The 18,253-nt window shown below is 35.3% G+C and overlaps 2 protein-coding genes across 8 annotated transcripts; both read left to right on the top strand.

Annotated features, from left to right (window-relative positions):
• The first annotated feature begins 7,531 nt into the window (after window positions 1–7,531).
• On the top strand, window positions 7,532–14,820 carry LOC9321187 (coatomer subunit beta'-3). Of its 6 annotated transcripts, none has more exons than XR_002333146.1 (26): window positions 7,532–7,850; window positions 8,229–8,249; window positions 8,335–8,396; window positions 8,573–8,627; window positions 8,822–8,858; window positions 8,972–9,297; window positions 9,398–9,529; window positions 9,620–9,768; window positions 9,951–10,019; window positions 10,251–10,401; window positions 10,500–10,565; window positions 10,856–11,044; window positions 11,179–11,319; window positions 11,464–11,538; window positions 11,636–11,812; window positions 11,892–11,983; window positions 12,073–12,189; window positions 12,443–12,557; window positions 12,648–12,719; window positions 12,949–13,145; window positions 13,229–13,322; window positions 13,406–13,512; window positions 13,743–13,872; window positions 13,976–14,205; window positions 14,458–14,508; window positions 14,604–14,820. XR_002333146.1 is itself a non-coding variant. In XM_021030574.1 (26 exons), exons 1-25 carry the CDS (start codon window positions 7,848–7,850, stop codon window positions 14,478–14,480), a joined length of 2,748 nt encoding a protein of 915 aa, XP_020886233.1. In that variant the 5' UTR covers window positions 7,608–7,847; the 3' UTR covers window positions 14,481–14,508; window positions 14,604–14,820. The 6 variants fall into 6 exon arrangements, 2 of the variants coding, with proteins under 2 accessions (XP_020886233.1, XP_020886234.1); XR_002333147.1 differs by having other exon boundaries at window positions 14,601–14,820; XR_002333148.1 differs by having other exon boundaries at window positions 7,608–7,850; window positions 13,976–14,162.
• Window positions 14,821–15,053: 233 nt separating this feature from the next.
• On the top strand, window positions 15,054–17,488 carry LOC9319036 (nuclear pore complex protein NUP50B). Of its 2 annotated transcripts, none has more exons than XM_021030577.1 (2): window positions 15,054–15,258; window positions 15,836–17,488. In XM_021030577.1, the coding sequence occupies exon 2, from the start codon at window positions 15,881–15,883 to the stop codon at window positions 17,291–17,293; it is 1,413 nt and encodes a 470-aa protein (XP_020886236.1). In that variant the 5' UTR covers window positions 15,054–15,258; window positions 15,836–15,880; the 3' UTR covers window positions 17,294–17,488. The 2 variants fall into 2 exon arrangements, with proteins under 2 accessions (XP_020886236.1, XP_020886235.1); XM_021030576.1 differs by having other exon boundaries at window positions 15,055–15,185.
• The last annotated feature ends 765 nt before the right edge of the window (window positions 17,489–18,253 follow it).

Genomic DNA, 18,253 nt, shown 5'->3' with positions numbered 1-18,253 from the left:
CGCTTCCTCATTGACCAATGCAAACTCGTGTTATTTTTGTTTAACTTAATCGTGTGTTCTACTAATTAGATATAAAATCTTGGAACCATTTTAAAGTCTCAGATAATATAATACATATAACTTATTTGTAATTTAAATAATAAAACATATGTAAGCACGGTGTAAATCCTCCAGTTCAAGTGGTTGAGAAATGGTTAAGTAATATTTATATACGATGTATGAGGCAATTTAGATTAATGAAATTTTTTTTATCATTTATCGTAAATTTTTATGGTGTTGATAGCAATCCTATACTATTATTTGGTAAATAAAACCATTTCTTTAATTTTTGGTTGCTGTAGAGGATTAGATTCGCTTGGTAGAATACAAATATTTGCAATAAAAATTAGAAAAATAAATGTAAGCGCGCAGGCGCAAGTGCTAACCATGGAATCACATATTTTAGTTTGAACTTTAGTTGATTGGTCTACGGGTCAAATACTCAAATCCTATGTCACCAAGATCCAGTTATCAAACTCTCTCATACTAAGAAAAAAAAACTGTTGTGTAATACCACTTGACTAGATATAACGGAAAAAAAAAGCACTTAAATTATCTGAAACTTACTCAACTTAGTGTTTTGAGATTTTTTGAGTTCAAAAGAAAAATAGTCTGAAAATTATAATCCAATAAGATAGTATTTCCTTTTTACCTATATTGCTTTTTACTTAACATTGATCACAGTTTGTTCGTATTTTAAATAATTATAAGGATTATAGGCCTTAAACTTTGTTTGGTACCTTCCGTTCATGTTTTGTCTTCGGAACACTCGGGTAATTCCAGCGGCCGGTATGCAACAAAAATCTCAAATAATACCTGACTTTTTCATCACATTTATTTGAAGATTTATTAGAATCTATAGACCAGACCATATTAAATTTGAAAATCGGTTTGATAAAACGTTATATTTTTGAAAAAATTAGACTAGCTAGGATAATTAGCAATAATAATTAAATAGAAAATTTCTAACATTTCTAATATAAGTCTGCAAAAAACAAAATAATGTAAAATATAAATCTTTTTCGAGATAGGCTCAATTTATCTAGTGACATTTCAGAAAAAGTGGATCTCAAATCTAATTGCACTTTAATTTATAGTGTGAAACAATGAAACCCAATTTCATAATGTGTGGAAACGGGTTAGGATCAGCTAGCTAGAATCACATAGAAAATTAGTAAAGATATTTGTACTCCAAGAAAACAGATCTTCTTAAATAAAATTTGACTGGTATGATTTGTTTGTCTTAGTCTGTGCATATAACAACATATATAATAGTAAGTGCCATAAGATGAACCACTTGAAGAGCTCCATCTGGATTTCTAAGATTCTTCTTATAGATCTATTATATTTTGCTAAAGTAATATGCACTTTAATTATCATCAATATCCCCCCTGCCTATCTTTGTCCCTTTTCTTTGAGTGAATTATTACTTCTTTTTGTTAAGAGTAATTTATTACTTGAGATTCGATTTAGTTAGTTTTATACTATTGATCATCGTTATCCATCGACGTGAATTTAGACAATTTACGTGACATCAAGTATTATCTATGTCATGTATGTGCTATATACATTTTGTGGTTATTTTATCTTTATAGTGTTTATTTATAAAAATGAATGGCCTAGTGACAAAATTTGAGGTACATAATAATAATCTATACTATAAGAAAACCAAACAAATTTGAAGTATGCTACTCAATTCCCATGCTTTACAGATCATTTTTTTTGTTGAATCTAAGCTAAATAAAATAAACAGGGAATCCACTATTAACAAAGACTTGACACGTTTTAAATTTGAAAGCATGCTAACCAAAATAGAACTGAACAAAATGAGAACTTAGAATAGACAAAAAATATTAAATGCATATATTCTTATATCGCAAAATGTTGCTTTAAATCTCCATCCCACAAATAACTAATCCTTTCTAAAATTTCTTAAATATAACAACAAAAGAGATTCCATTAATATCAATCTTTGATTAAATAAACATATCTTAAAGTCCAGAAATACTAAATAATTTGTGTGCGATTACAATTTCATTTCTTAATTTGTGTATCGATAGCCCAACGCCCCAACCTGTGAACGAATATTTAATGAGATATATAATTAAGGATCGTAATTCGTACATAATAATTATGAAGGCTTATTTCTATTATTCTTGTCAACACAAAGTCTTACATTAAATATAATTAGAGGGATATTTTTAGAAATAAACAAATATAATGAAAATATTATCTATGTATTTTTATTTAATGAAAAAATATTATATATACTTATAAGAATATAATGAAGTTTAAATTTTTTTATCAAAATTGTGCAATGGACTAAATCTTGTGTTTTTAATAAGTTTATAAATAAATAAAAAAAAACAAGTATAATCAACTCATCTTTTCTCCCTCTGCTTTTTTTATAACATTTGTGTGTTCCATTTCCATTAGCTTAGATAAAAAAAAACTCTAATTTGTAAAGGTTTTTGTTTTTGAGTAACTTAATAAATTTTAGTATTTTACATCACAACTTTGCAATATATTGTTTTGACGTATAGAATTTCTATATCTATATATTTAGATGCAAAGCTTCTTATATGGACCCTAAAATTTGGGGTTCTAAATATGATTCTGCCCAAGGTCGGCCTGCTTCTACTTATCACCAAAATATACATACAGATTAATATAAATGAATAAATGATCAAATACTTATCATTTATGATCTCCTCATCGATTTATGTGCATAATCTATAATAGAAACCGCATACAATAATCAGTACCGGCTCGATCAATTTGGGTGCCCTAAGCAAAATTAAAACCCATAATTTTTTTCTTTTTAAATTAGATTTTTACCCTTAAAAAAATGTTGTAGTTGTCTCTAAAAACCCACAATATTATTAAAAGGCCCTACAAAAATTATTGTATATAAGAAAACTTAACAAATTTTTAGGTAAAAAGGCCCTCAAAATTTTGAGACCCTAATCGATGGCTTCACTGGCTTGCCCTCTCCGCCGGGCCTGACAATAATAATAATATTGTTGTGTATGCGATATATGCAAAAGGCCAATGTGGAAAAAAAGAAGGCCAAGAAGAATCTCTAGAAGAGAGAGAGCACGAGGACGCGACCTCTTTTTCGTTACGCGGCGAGAAGTACGCAGACGCACCATTATATTCCTTTTACTTGTTCAGATTTTCTTTTTTTCAAGTTAGATTCTTCTTGCTTTTACTTTTTTTTTATTTCTTCTTTCGGCAATTCTTGATGAAAAAAAAAATCACATTCTTATTTCTCTCTCTCTATAATTGATTTTAGTTGTAGGTTGTGTCATATCATGTTTTTGTGGAAGGGTATAGTTGGAACAAAAATTGGTAATAGGTAAGCTACAATTTAGTTTGAAGAAAAATATGAATCTCTTTGTCCACTTGCTCTCTTGTTCTAATACATTAGTAACAATGTTACTTTTAATATGTTTAATCAATATTGGGTTCTTACGAATCTATATCGTATGCAAGCATCGTAAACAGATGTATGGTTATGGAGATACGCAGATGTTGTTGGAACTTGGAATATATTGTATATTTTAAACAAATTGGGTTACAATTCAACACACGACCAACTTGTTTTTCTATTTTTCATGGCTTTAAAATAAATTTCTTCAGGTGGAAACAGGTAGATTGATGCTCCATCGTGCTCATACATTACCAAATGAATAGAAACATCAATATATATTTTCCCTATAAAATAAAATAAGTAATATTCCAATATATCAAATTTGAAACTTTTAAAGAAAAAAATTCGCAACCTCTGCGCAGTGCATGTATTGGCAATATAATGTATGAACACATGTGTTTACGTGTGCTTTCTCCCTAGACCTAAAGCTTAAGAGTTAAGTTTATGATGATCAATGAATACAATGCGATATATTACTTAGTACGTGTATGAAATTTTTCATCATATAGTTGGCCGATGGTGACTTATTTAATGGATTAATGGTGCCAACGGAAATAAAGGCCCCCATAATACGTTGATGAACATATGCATACGTAAGATTGTTTTGCTTCTATATACTTACACTGTTACACGATCGACAAAACATCGTGTAATGAACAGAAGAATTGAAATTAGTTTGAATGACTGAATTGATCATCTCGCTATTGATCAAGATGAGGATTTGTTTTTCCTCACTCCAGTTCAATCATGGTTAACCATTACAGACATATTATGTAACAAAATATTTAGTTATCTACTAATGAACATATATATTTTTTTTGGTAAATGATTATTCTTCTACATATTCTAAGGACTAATGGGTTTTGCGCCAGAAATCTTCGGATTATAACCAAATAAACTTTGTTTTGCTTTTTTTGATAACCCAGTATCCAGACCACACAGTGATCTGACTAGCCCACTGGGCCTAAGCCCGCGTCACAGGGATTTTTAAGCCTCCACTTAAGGGCCCCCTGATAAACTGGTGGTCTGGGGCACCTGAGCAAGTCCGCAGGTAAATTCCCAGGTGGCCACAGGAGTGAGAGAGCGAAACTGCGTCTGGGGAGGATCGATCCCTGGCCTAGACCAACAGGGCGATCCTTCCAACCAAACGAGAACCACTCGCCCACCACCATGTGGTTAACTTTGTTTTGCTGAAAGAAATAAAAAACAGATGTTGAATGACAATTCTGAATAAGCATATATACAAGTAATCCACCAAAAAATGAGATAAGAAGTATGCCACTCCCATTTCATATTGCTTATAAGTTATAACCATCTTTTTGCGTAAACCTTTTACTAGCACAAGTACTGAAAATGGTGATGAAATATACGTTTGTTGCGACTGTGCCACTCCAACAAAAACGAGCGCATTAGATTCGTGAGCTTGTTGGTGTCCACCTTTAGGCACATCCCACTTTTGGTAGCCTTTTAGCCGTAAAAGCAAGATCTTGAACAAATGCGAAGATAACTTGAACATTATTAGTCCATTGATCGATCCGACGGTAGATAGCTCTTCTGTAAAAAATGGGAATGTCCAACTTCATAGTTTTGATTGGTTTATATCTTTCTACTTTCAAAAGATTATAAGTGGAGTGGTATATTCTTTGGAATATACCAAGTTCATTCCTCTCGTACGTGCTTCAATCATTTCTCTTAATTTTGACCTAATTTTATTTGGTCATTAATTTTGACCTGATTTAATTACTCTCCTTTGACGGCCAATGCAAGGTTCCATTAAAACATACATTAGAGGCGCCATGATTACGTTAGCTTGAGTATTTGATTAATTAGATTGTTTATGATAAAAATATAACCATGTCGTTTATTTTGCAAATTTCCATTAATATGAATAGACTGCAAGGAAAATTCAATCAAATTGGGACTTGATTTGTGATGCGTCGAGTCCATCTATGCCACCAGCAGAAGTGAATTACAAACTATGCAAGTACATATTCGTCATGGCCGAACCATGATATATTCTTTTCGACACACGCCTACGTATATTGCTGGTGAAATTTTCCGGTATTCAAAAAATTTCGGAGTTTGATTATTTTTCATTTTGTGTGACAAATTTTGACTACTCGGTTCTAATTACATCTCATGATAAATTTAATGTCTATTTACTGTAATATGAATGCATATAGATATTTTGGCTTTTGGATAGAATCATAGTAGGTTAAAGAAATGATCTGAAGGTTTATCCTTCAACCAAATGGATATGTTGTTTATAAAACTTGCTAGGAATCATGAAGGTTTATTCTTACATACATCATCATCCCTTTTCAAGATATGTTAATCCTTCTAATGACATTTTGGCTCTCACCTTCTATCAATCTTATATAAAAGGTTAATCCTTCAACCAATACGTTGTCTAATATTTTTGGTTGGAATCATGAAGGTTTATTCTCACTTACAACATGCCTTTTAATTTTTTTAAAGCTTCTAATGACATTTTGTCTCACTTTCTATCATTTCTCTTTGGTCTTAAACTCGATTACCTATGATTAATTTAAGGTAATATATATGCCAATTAAAATTCCATTTTAGTAGAAAAATCATGATAGAAAGACATCTAGAAAAGAGTAGAAAAGGGCTAGGGAATTGATAAATTATAAAATTAATGATGGTGGTATAAGCACGAAAACGTTCTAAGCGGCAGAAAGTGCTTACTTCTCTCGGTATCATTTGTTTAGCTTGCCATAATGATGCTTTAGGTACAATTTTTCCCAAAGCTAACCAACCTAGTTAATGATACTTTTGTACTATTTGTTTAATTTGTTTGTTAATAGTCTAATAGAATTACATTTTAGCTGAAAAAAAAAAACTAACCAAATCACAAATTAACACATATCTCCTGTTTAATAAAAAGATCGTTCATTTTTGTTGGCAACAAATTAGATTACTTGTTACGTATTTCAGTAACTACATTACTTATTGATCTTCTACGTACATATCAAATGATTTTAGTTGTAACTCTGAATCCATAAAAAAAATTTCTCTTAAGAAAATAAAAAATGTTAAATTAAGCAACAAAATCAAATTTCTTCTACGTCGAAAGAAACAGGATGAAAAAACCCAATAAATTTGCTAATAACTGTATTTGAAATTTCAAGAATAATGAAGGCAAGTGTACTTGTTACACAAGTAACATTTTTTTTTTTTTTTTTTTTTTTTTTTTTTTTGATAACCAGGAGGTTCGGGGCCGAAACCCTTAACCCCCCAGGGTCCGAAATAAAAAATGTTAAATTAAGCAACAAAATCAAATTTCTTCTACGTCGAAAGAAACACGATGAAAAAACCCAATAGACCAACAGGGCGACTCCTCTTCAAGTGAAAGCCACTAGACCACGACCACTTGGTTTACACAAGTAACATTGAAAGAGCGGGCCAAAACTCTCGTGTTCTAGTCTAGGACCTGGGCCATTCATTACGTATGGTCTTTGTTTGGGCTACTTCGCAAGCTGCATGAAGTATCTTCCATTACCATAAGTCCTTGACATGAACTTAAAATGTTTATTTACTAGAAAACTACAAAATTTCTATGATGAGGTTTAGGAGGTTTTCGAGAGAAACAAAATTTGAGTATCATGCTAAGCAAGATTCCATGGACTGAAATGGCGGGGCAACATAACCTGGAATCAAAATTGAAAGTTATAACAAAAATGAAAGAGGTATAAATTTTATGTATGTGAAAGAATTCATCCTTTTTTTTTGGACAAATGAAGGAATTTATCCTATGAGGGATTTGTTTGTTTGTTTTTTTTTTCTAGGCAAACACAAAACTACAAAAAAATAGAGAAACCTTAAATTTTAAACGAAGTCCCCGTTTAATTATTTCCGGCGTTTAACAATTTTAAAAGTTTTTGAATAAAATGCCACATGTCATCATTTTATTGCACAAGTGACTTGTGTTTAAAGTTTAAGGAAATTTCAACATTTAATTGCATATGTGACTTGTCCTCTATATAGTATAAAATTGATATTGTTGATGAAATTTAGATCATAAAAACTTTAGGCTAAAAATAATTCTCACACTAATTTCACTTTCATAGCAAAAAAAAAGAAAAAAGAAAAAAAGAATTATTTACTACTTTTTTTTCATTTAACGACGACGTTCATAAACAGAACTTGTGGCACTCTCGTAAATATCTTGATCAGTTCCTTAAAGCATAATTTGTGAATTTCTTTTCTTTTAATAATTTTCATCTCCGCCGTATTAATACAAGCTCTCTGAACGCACTCTACGACGAGCCTAACGTCTTTCTCCGATCGCCGGTTAGCAGATTCAAGCGAAATACGAGATCCGACGAGCAGATCTTCTGCTTAATCTGTAAACATGGTAAGTAGTTGCATCTCTCATTCTTAGTTTTTCTCCAGATCTCAATTGAATCTGCTTGCGATGCGATCTTGGATACTGCATTTTCATCTGTAGTTATGCGTAATTCGAGTGAGATCGTGGAATCAGAAATCATATGGTTTAACATCGCCGTCTTGTGTTGCTTCTATAGATTGTAGTTTTCGTGAAATCGAGTATAGTGTCTGGCATTTGGTTTATGAGATTGAATTTGGATTTTGGTCATCGAATTTCGAAAAGATCTGGTGTTTTCTGGGGTTTTAAAGCTCTCTATGAGCAACATTTGTTCGCACATCATGAAATTACGTTCTGATATGTATATTCTGGAACTGACTATTGTTCTTCTTCTTTATGTTGCAACAGCCTCTCAGACTCGATATCAAGGTATTGCTTATCTTTCAACTTTCTTCTTCTGTTATTTCATTATTATAGCTGTGGATATAATTTGCTTTTCTTATGTTTCGATCAGAGAAAATTTGCTCAACGATCAGAGAGAGTCAAATCTGTTGATCTGCATCCTACTGAACCATGGTATCGTTGATTATTTTGCAACTTAGTTAAATGTTATATTTTGGATGTGGTGATGGAATAACAATTTCCTCACTACTTAAGAAGCCACAGTTGCTGATTGCTGTGGATGGTACTGTACGTTTATACTTTTGTTGCTGCTACAAATGACTGACATGATAAATAACACGGTGTTTCAGGATTCTAGCAAGTTTGTATGCTGGAACCGTGTGTATTTGGAACTACCAGACACAGGTGGGTGAATATTTGATTTTTTTTTCTCTGTTTAATTTGTATCTTTGTGCTTGCTGTATATTGCTATGACATGGGATAACCATAACGTAACACATTCTATGAGGTTTCAGAGGGATGTAATTATTCTTTTAGATAGCGTTTTTATGATTTCATTCAATTTCTTCTAATATGCTTTTAATATGACTTATCCTCAGACGATTACAAAATCCTTCGAGGTGACCGACTTGCCAGGTATAACAAGTTTATGAGCATCTTTTGATTTCTTTATTATAGATTTTTTACTTGCTGTATATTGCCTTGTTTAGTCTGTCAGCCGTTGCTGAAATTTATATATGACTTTGCAGTTAGGTCAGCCAAGTTTATTCCGCGCAAGCAATGGGTTGTTGCTGGAGCGGATGATATGCACATCCGTGTATACAATTACAATACGATGGACAAGGTCAGAGTATTTGAGGCTCATTCGGATTACATTAGGTGTGTAGCTGTCCATCCGACCCTTCCATATGTGCTGTCATCTTCTGATGATATGCTCATAAAGCTTTGGGACTGGGAAAACGGTTGGGCTTGTACTCAGATATTTGAGGGACATTCGCACTATGTGATGCAAGTGGTATTTAATCCAAAAGATACCAACACTTTTGCCAGTGCATCGCTTGATCGTACCATAAAGGTGTGAAAGAGGTCCAAGCACTTAGCTTTACGGCTTAGTTAGCACGAGGTGCTTTAAAAAGTGTCTTCTTAGACTAATTTTCATGCTTGTTCACCTTCAGATATGGAATCTTGGTTCCCCAGACCCAAATTTTACACTGGATGCTCATCAGAAAGGAGTCAACTGTGTAGATTATTTCACAGGGGGTGATAAACCCTATCTAATTACTGGCTCTGATGATCATACTGCTAAGGTATGCTTCTGGTTAAGCTTCCTATATTTGTGCTTTGCTTCCCCTGAGAATAATGTATTTGCGGATCACTTACTAGTGGTACTTTTTCAGGTATGGGACTATCAAACCAAAAGTTGTGTCCAGACGCTAGATGGGCACACACACAATGTTTCTGCCGTATGTTTCCACCCAGAACTTCCAATAATAATCACAGGTTCTGAGGATGGCACTGTTCGCATTTGGCACGCCACGACTTACAGGTATTTTTACCTAAAACGTTCTCCTGTCAAAAGACATAACAATGCTGACATTTTTTGGGGTCTTTAACACTTGACTACACCTTGTTCACATGCGGTTATTTCTTGTATACATTTCACAATAGGTTTGCTTTCTCTATTTTGTCGTTTAATTTGTTATCTTCAATTTCTCTTTCTTTTTTCAGGCTAGAAAACACATTGAATTATGGTCTCGAGAGAGTTTGGGCCATTGGTTACATCAAAAGTTCGCGGCGGTGAGTTTTTGGATTTTTATTACTCAATGCTTGTTAGAATTTTGATTCAGGAGTAGATGTTCTCTATTGGTAGAATCTTTGTTTCTGTCATTTTTGTAGTTAGTTTTCCTCTGAAATTGATGATTCGGAGAGATTAGGGCACTTAGAGTTGCTAGGAGCTTTTGAGGGATCAGTGTTAGCACCTTATTCAACTGATCAGGACCATCAACAACGAATGTGTTTGCTTTTCAGGGTTGTGATTGGATATGATGAAGGAACCATCATGGTTAAGCTTGGACGAGAAATTCCTGTCGCTAGCATGGACAGTAGCGGAAAAATCATATGGGCTAAGCATAATGAAATTCAAACTGCAAACATCAAAAGTATTGGTGCGGGTTACGAGGTCTAGCTCCTAATTGTAACTCTTGTATTCTGGCATGGGAAAACTCAGCTATTTATTTGTACTGCCTGATGATTTAAGCTTTCATCTCTCTACCATAGGTTACTGATGGAGAAAGACTTCCCTTGTCTGTTAAAGAGTTGGGGACCTGTGATCTTTATCCACAAGTAAGCGTTACTATCCAGCACCTTTCAAACTTTCCTGTTGTGTTGTATTATCATAGGATCTTTTGGGGTAAACATTTTCGGTGCATGTCCCTCTTAAAGGGGTGTGATGAACATGTGCGATGAAGTTGTTGTGGGTATCACTAGAGCCATGCTTCAGCTAAATCTGCGGTCTTATGGTTCTTTAAAACAATATTATATTTGAAATGAAGCTTTAATAGATGATAAAAAAGTCCCAAGAGTGTGGTCCAGAATAATCATCTCGTCTCACATCTAGCTATTCTAACTCTCAGAGCTTGAAGCACAACCCTAATGGGAGGTTTGTCGTAGTCTGTGGTGATGGAGAGTACATAATCTACACAGCTTTGGCTTGGAGAAATAGATCTTTTGGGTCTGGCCTGGAATTTGTTTGGTCATCCGAGGGGGAATGTGCGGTTAGAGAAAGCTCATCAAAGATAAAGATATTCAGTAAAAATTTCCAGGTTTGCTATTCTCATTGTGGCCTTACTCATACAATTTTGTTAGAGTGTGATTCTAGGGTTGAAGAAATTGCAGATGCTTGCAATAGAGTAGCTATTACTGGGTATGGTGTATTAATAAAAGGTGGTCTTTTCAGGAAAGGAAGAGTATCCGGCCTACTTTCTCAGCTGAGAAGATTTTTGGAGGAACCTTGTTAGCAATGTGTTCAAATGATTTCATCTGCTTCTATGATTGGGCTGAATGCAGGCTGATTCAACAAATTGATGTCACCGTAAAGGTATCCAGTTAACTTGTATCTGTTGTGAGAAGTTAGCATTCATTACTTTTTTCCAATTCTGTCTTTACATTTTTTTTTTCAGTTGAAAGTTGTCCCGGTTCACGCCTTTACTAACTCTTTAGTGTTCCCATGAAAAATCTGTAGAATCTTTATTGGGCTGAAAGTGGTGATTTAGTAGCCATTGCTAGTGATACGTCATTCTACATCTTGAAGTACAATGTGAGAATCTGTTCAACCTCAATTTTCCAGCCATTATTTTCATTTCCACTTTCGTGGATTGTCCAAAAGCTTACTCTCGTGTTCCTCACTGTTACAGCGCGACTTGGTTTCCTCGCATTTTGATAGTGGAAGACCAACTGATGAAGAGGGTGTTGAGGATGCTTTTGAGGTTCTCCATGAGAATGATGAACGTGTTAGGACAGGTATATGGGTTGGGGACTGCTTCATTTACAACAACTCTTCTTGGAAGCTTAACTATTGTGTTGGAGGCGAGGTACTCAAGAATGTATTTTTTATTTCTAATCATCTTTATGAGCTACATTAGATCTTAGCTGCTAATATACTTGCGGCAGGTAACCACAATGTATCATTTGGACCGCCCAATGTATTTGTTAGGCTATATTGCCAACCAAAGCCGGGTGTACTTGGTAGACAAAGAATTCAAGTACGTTCCTTTATTTATGTTTTATTTGAGACGGTTTTATCTTGCATACAGAATTTGCTGACGTATTTCACCTTTTCTTGGGAATGCAGTGTCATAGGATATACCCTGCTGCTTAGCCTGATTGAATACAAGACTCTTGTGATGCGAGGCGATTTGGATAGAGCTAATCAAATTTTACCTACAATTCCTAAAGAGCAGCATAACAAGTATGTTATAGGTTATTTTGGTCTAACTTTTACATTCACATATTATCCATTCTTTACTACTGCACTTTATCTCCTGTTGCCTGCTATGTCCTATGTAATGTACTTTTGAAGAATATTGTGGATATGTTCTGTTCGAGATGTTTGTGAGGATCTACAGCTTGATATTTTACACAAATGCCCTGCTACCAATTGGTTTTTCACTATTTTGTGTGTACCTCTTTTAGTTTGATCTAAAAATGTTTTTAATATTCAGTGTTGCTCATTTCTTGGAATCTCGGGAAATGATTGAAGATGCTTTAGAAATTGCGACAGATCTAGACTACAAATTTGATCTGGCCATACAACTGGGTAGACTTGAAATTGCAAAGGTAATATATAGGTGATGCTTAATTTCTTAGAATGTTTACTCTTTTTGGAAGTAGAATGTTTGTTCTTATCTGTGTTTTCCATGCTTGTAGGAAATTGCTGAAGAAGTACAGAGCGAGTCTAAATGGAAGCAGTTAGGAGAGTTAGCCATGTCCTCTGGGAAGGTACATCTTCTCTATTAAAAAATGTTACCTCAATGATTTGTAGTGTAAAATTATAAACTAACTTTCTTTGCAAATGCTATATCAGTCCGTTTACTACTTTGCATTGTATTTATGGGAGCAAATTGGTATATTTAGATCTTACAATGCCAATAAGCTTTCTTCTCTAGCCTTTGCGGATGTCTACTTACTAATTGATTCTCTTGCATTTGTGTGTGTTCCATCATGATAGCTGCAATTGGCGGAGGATTGCATGAAGTACGCTATGGATTTGAGTGGTTTGTTACTACTATATTCTTCTTTAGGAGATGCTGAAGGGGTGTCAAAACTTGCATGCCTTGCTAAGGAACAGGGGAAGAACAATGTTGCCTTTCTTTGCTTATTTACGCTGGGTAGATTGGAAGATTGTCTGCAGTTATTGGTGGAGAGGTATTCATTAGTGTTCGCTTGGCCGTTTGGAAAATCAAATCTGTGCCTTTTGTTATCTCGATGACAAGAATTTATTTTCACAGTAACCGGATACCTGAAGCTGCTCTGATGGCACGTTCTTATCTTCCGAGCAAAGTTTCAGAGATAGTAGCTCTTTGGAGGGAAGATCTCAGCAAGGTTATTTCCTCATCATTTTTTGTTTACTGTGTCAGTTAGAAAATATATCATGTGGCTTTAAATTGCCTTTGACTTGTCATCAGGTTAATTCAAAAGCAGCAGAATCTTTAGCTGATCCTGAAGAGTACCCAAATCTTTTTGAGGATTGGCAAGTTGCTCTTTCTGTTGAAGCGAACACTGCAGAGACAAGGTATCCGAACACTTCATTTTTCTTCCACGGTCTTTGCGGCTTCAATCTGTAGTTCAGTAATTGTAAATGTTACTAGATATGATTGTACAGATGGGATGGATGCCCGTAGGAAAACTTCATCCTCGAGCCACTCATTATTTCCCATGATTATGCATTGAGATGTTGATAGTGCATACCCATAGTGTCATTATTTAGGCCAACCCAAGAAATTGACTCTTGTTTATCTACAGGGGAGTTTATACTGCTGCAGAAAATTATCCATCCCATGCCGATAAATCTTCCATTACCCTCGTGGAAGCCTTTAGAAACCTGCAAGTTGAAGCAGAGGAATCACTTGAAAATGGAGTCATTGATCACGAGGTAACTTCTTTTGGAACTGGTTCGTTTGAATAGTTTGCTAAGCAGCAAAGAGCTCTATTTTCCACAGGAGTAGTTGCTTAATTGTTTTTTGAACATTGTGTAGGTAGTAGAAGAAAACGGTCATGTAGAGAATGAAGGAGATGATGAGGAACAACAGGAAGAAGAAGTGAATGAAGAAGAGGGAGTTGTGGATGCAGACTCTACGGACGGTGCTGTACTTGTTAATGGAAGTGAGGGTGAGGAAGAGTGGGGTACGAATAACAAAGGAAACCCATCAGCCTAATAAGCAAGTCAGTCCAGGATCAATGTTGAAAAGTCGAAATTTTGTCTCTGGTGATTAAATTGAAACCTCTCCCCAAAAGAAAAAAAAAAAAAACAATTGCCACTTCTATATGGTTATATGTCTCATTACCCTTAGTAACATCTTTGAGTTTGCATAAATATGGGTTTTGTTGTTATACGAGTTTAACTTTGTTATATCTCTGCATCTATGTGGCTAAGACTTGGAGATTTGTCTCTCAACTCCTCTCCATCTTTGCAAAAAGTGAACTTATCGTTTTCCTTTTGTTTTGATTTGTTTTGCAGTGCTTACGCCACATCCTAGCTAGATTCAGTAGCCGGCACTGATACTTCAAGGTAAAGATCTATCATCCTTGGTCATTAGATAAAACCTCAATGAAACCGGAGCATGAATTAACTTCAATCATATATTTGGATCCATTTTGTAGCAGGAATCGAATCTTGGTGGAGGGAGAATATAAAGAAGAAGATGGGATTGGTGGATTAAGGAATTTGGTGTTGTGGTTTTCATCTAATGATTGTCGTTTTCATCTTAAAGAGAGTATATTATAAAAACAAAGTAGATTGTTTTACAAATTTTCTGCTGTAGATTTCAGCTCATGTTTACAAATTTCTGGTGCATATATAATTCTTTGGAAGCCTTTATCACTTGCTACCATTTTTTTTTTTTTTTTAATAATAGTACTTGCTAGTTGCTACCCTTTAATTTCCACTCTTATTTGAATAAATTAGTTTAAACAAGGTCCCTATATTCGCCAGAAGTATTTTACATCATCTTATTAACATACTATGGTTGAGAAAAGACATGAACAATAAGATCGTTTTGGATAAATATGATTTAAGGAAAATCTAAATCAATTTATTACTATTTCTGAAATAATTTAAAATTGCGGCCTTCAATAGTTCAATCGACGCTTTCGAAATTTCAGATTCGTTTCTTTTTTTGTTTTCTTCGGCGATCTCTCTTATATAGCTCCGGCAGGGTTTTTCTGCTGCATCTTGCTTGCTTGTCCGTAAGTTCTCCGAGTCTTCACTTTCTCGCTGGTCTCGTTGGCCGAATCTGGATTTTTCTATTCCCCTTTTCTTGTATATACTCTTCTCACTGCTCGCTACTCTGATTCTTAGGGTTTTTCATAGTTCTGGGTTTGGATTTTCTCACGGCTTATTTCAAGTTCTTTGCTAGACTATCGTTGTATACGTTTCTCGAATTAGCTCATGTTTCTTCGGAATCCTGCTTCATGTTTGCTGATTTAGTTTGGTGTTTTGATTTCAAATTTCTTCTGCTCTATCGTATGATTTGTAATCGCGCGGTGTTATTATCGTGTACTCATATATACGCTTTGGTCACATGTCTTGCCTCTAGTTTTTGTTCTCCTTTCGATGTGTTCATTATCAATTTCTATTGCAGTCGCATGTTAACTTAGGTTTCCTTGATATAGTATCACACATTCTGTGGCTTGTCTCTGATTTTTTTACGAATTAGGCGTCTTCTTCATATCTGGATAGTGACTTATTCATGTGGAAGGGTTTAGAGTTAGAACTATGCTTTCGACATATGAACTCGGGACCTCCTTATCCCTTAGGTTGGTTCTCGTTGTTTGGTTGTGAACACAATTGGGGCTAAAATCTTGATGGAACTTTTTTTATTTGCATGGTGTTGTAGGGACTCTAGCTTGCCTGTAACTGTTGAGATTCTCTTGAGATTACAATGGGGGACTCAGATAATGCTATACCATTTTCCAAAAAGAGAGCTGCTCTAAAAGAGCTGTCTCGTGACAATCCTGGTCTTGATGATGAAGAAGACACTTCTGCACTCGAGAGTGGTACCTTCAAGACTGCTAGTGAGGAGGTGTTGGCAAGCAGAAGAATTATCAGAGTTAAGCGCAGAGATCCATCTGCTGCTGCAGCACCAGCACCAACTTCCAATCCATTTGCTGGAATTCGTTTGGTCCCTTTAACTGTTCTTGCTGCAGAAACTACTAAGCCTCTGTGCGGGTCATATTCAACTCCGTCTCAGGGAAAACAAGAGACACTGGATGATGGAAGATCTGATGCTACCAAGGAAACTGATGGTGACAAGAAAGAAAAGAGTGACGCAGTTGATGCTGTTGCAAAACAAGAGACACAGGATGATGGAATATCTGATAAGACCAATGATGCTGTTGATGGTGGCGAGAAAGAGAAGACTGAGGCAGTTAATACTGGAGAGGGTGGTGGAGCTGGAAACAAGAATGAAGAAGAGATTAAAACAACGACAGTAATCGAAGCTGCTGCTGGGGAAGAGACTGAAAAATCTAAAGATGAAAACGACAATGGGAACACTGTTGAGGGAACTGACTGTGTTGTCAAGGATTCAGGTGGTAATCAGACTGAGGAAGAAGGAAAAGAGGGCGATGGAAATGAAGACACAGAGAAAAATGGAGATAGTGGAGCCTTGAGCTCCTTCCACCAGCACTCGAGTAGCAAAAACGCATTCACAGGACTTGCTAGTACAGGTTTCTCTGCTTCTTCATTCTCGTTCGGTTTGGTTCCACAGGAAGGTTCGACTGGGTCTCTGACTGAACAATCATCCTTTAGCTTTGGCCTGCCAAACAATGGAAACTCTTCCTTGTTTGGTGCATCCGTTTCTACTTCCATTACCACGAAGAGCACGGAAACTACTACTGCCTTCCCATCAAAGCAAGATGTTTCAGTGGAAACAGGTGAAGAGAACGAGATAGCGGCCTTCACAGCTGATTCAGTAATGTTTGAATATCTTGAGGGAGGATGGAAAGAGCGTGGGAAAGGAGAACTCAAGGTAAATATAACAACGACTGAAAACAGAAAAGCCAGGTTAGTAATGAGATCAAAAGGAAACTACAGGTTGATCTTAAACGCAAGTCTTTACCCGGAAATGAAACTGGCTAACATGGACAAGAAAGGAATCACATTTGCTTGTGTGAATAGTGGAAGTGAAGCCAAGGATGGACTCTCTACATTTGCACTCAAGTTCAAAGATCCAGCGGTTGTAGAAGAGTTCCGAGCAGTTATCGAAGCACATAAAGACAGTAAGCCCGCCGTTGCAGAAGCAGCAGCTCCTTTGAAGACACCTGAGAACTCACCGAGTGCTGAAGATGCTTGAAGGTAAAAAACTTCGAAACATTCGTCGTCTAGTATCCTTGTGTTCTTGTCTATGTTGTTTGAAGTTCAAATTTGGCAGAGAGAATAGAGAGATTATATAGACCACTTGAACTTCTTATGGGTCTCTTATGAATGAACATTCCATGTTACTGCTTTTAAACATAATCTTTTTATATAACTCAGCATCAATTACATTCATAGTCATACACATTCGGCTTGATCAGTAGCCAATCCAGTACAAAAAAAAAACTCAATCAAGGCCAGACAATCTTGTCGCAAACACAACATCTGTATATATAGAATCTGGTTACCATATAAACAATTCACAAGTATTTTGAGAGTGAAGACCATTTCTCTTTAAGGTTGGTTTGGGGTTGGTTCTTGAATAAAGGCTACATTACCACTTTCCCACTATTGATCAGGATTTTGTACCGTAGCGGTTCGTATAAGTGTTTCCCGCCATGTTATTGAGGCTTGATAAGTATTTTGCCAACGGAGATAAACTTTGCTGTGAAATTACATGTGAACTCATCTATTTTAATGTTGAGACATTAATTTTAATCATTGCTTCCATGAAATTGCTTCTCTTCTTCCTTCTCGTTGTTTCTTAAAAGAAAACCGGTACAACGGATTGTTCTTAATCTGAAAATCAGAAATAGTGGTGGAACCATACATTAAAATTCGTACGTCAAGACAAACAATGATAGTTACAAAATTTGTACAGTGGAATATAATATCAGCTCTTTGTTGACGAAATCACTATACGTGATTTGCTGTTTCTTCTGATCAAGATAGGTGCCAGGCTGAACGATATAACTGACATCAAAACGAGCATATATAACAAGCAAAGAGAACAGATGATCAAATGATAATCATTCATACCACATATTTTTCAATCCATTTTTTCCGTTTGTCTTCAGATGTACCAAAAGCATTTTCTGAAGCGGCTTCACTGCCCTCA

Source organism: Arabidopsis lyrata, assembly GCF_000004255.2.
Source record: "Arabidopsis lyrata subsp. lyrata unplaced genomic scaffold ARALYscaffold_3, whole genome shotgun sequence".
Lineage (NCBI taxonomy): Eukaryota > Viridiplantae > Streptophyta > Magnoliopsida > Brassicales > Brassicaceae > Arabidopsis > Arabidopsis lyrata.
The sequence above is the reverse complement of the archived record's forward strand: the minus strand, read 5'-3'. Positions and strand labels throughout refer to the sequence as shown.

Bases quoted from the DNA above. Each gene is read 5' to 3' on its own strand.
- LOC9321187 (XM_021030574.1), top strand. The intron at 8,628-8,821 runs GTGGGTGAATAT...ACTTATCCTCAG, and splicing joins TTTGGAACTACCAGACACAG to ACGATTACAAAATCCTTCGA. The intron at 13,513-13,742 runs GTATCCGAACAC...GTTTATCTACAG, and splicing joins GCGAACACTGCAGAGACAAG to GGGAGTTTATACTGCTGCAG.
- LOC9319036 (XM_021030577.1), top strand. From the start codon at position 15,881: ATGGGGGACTCAGATAATGCTATACCATTTTCCAAAAAGAGAGCTGCT.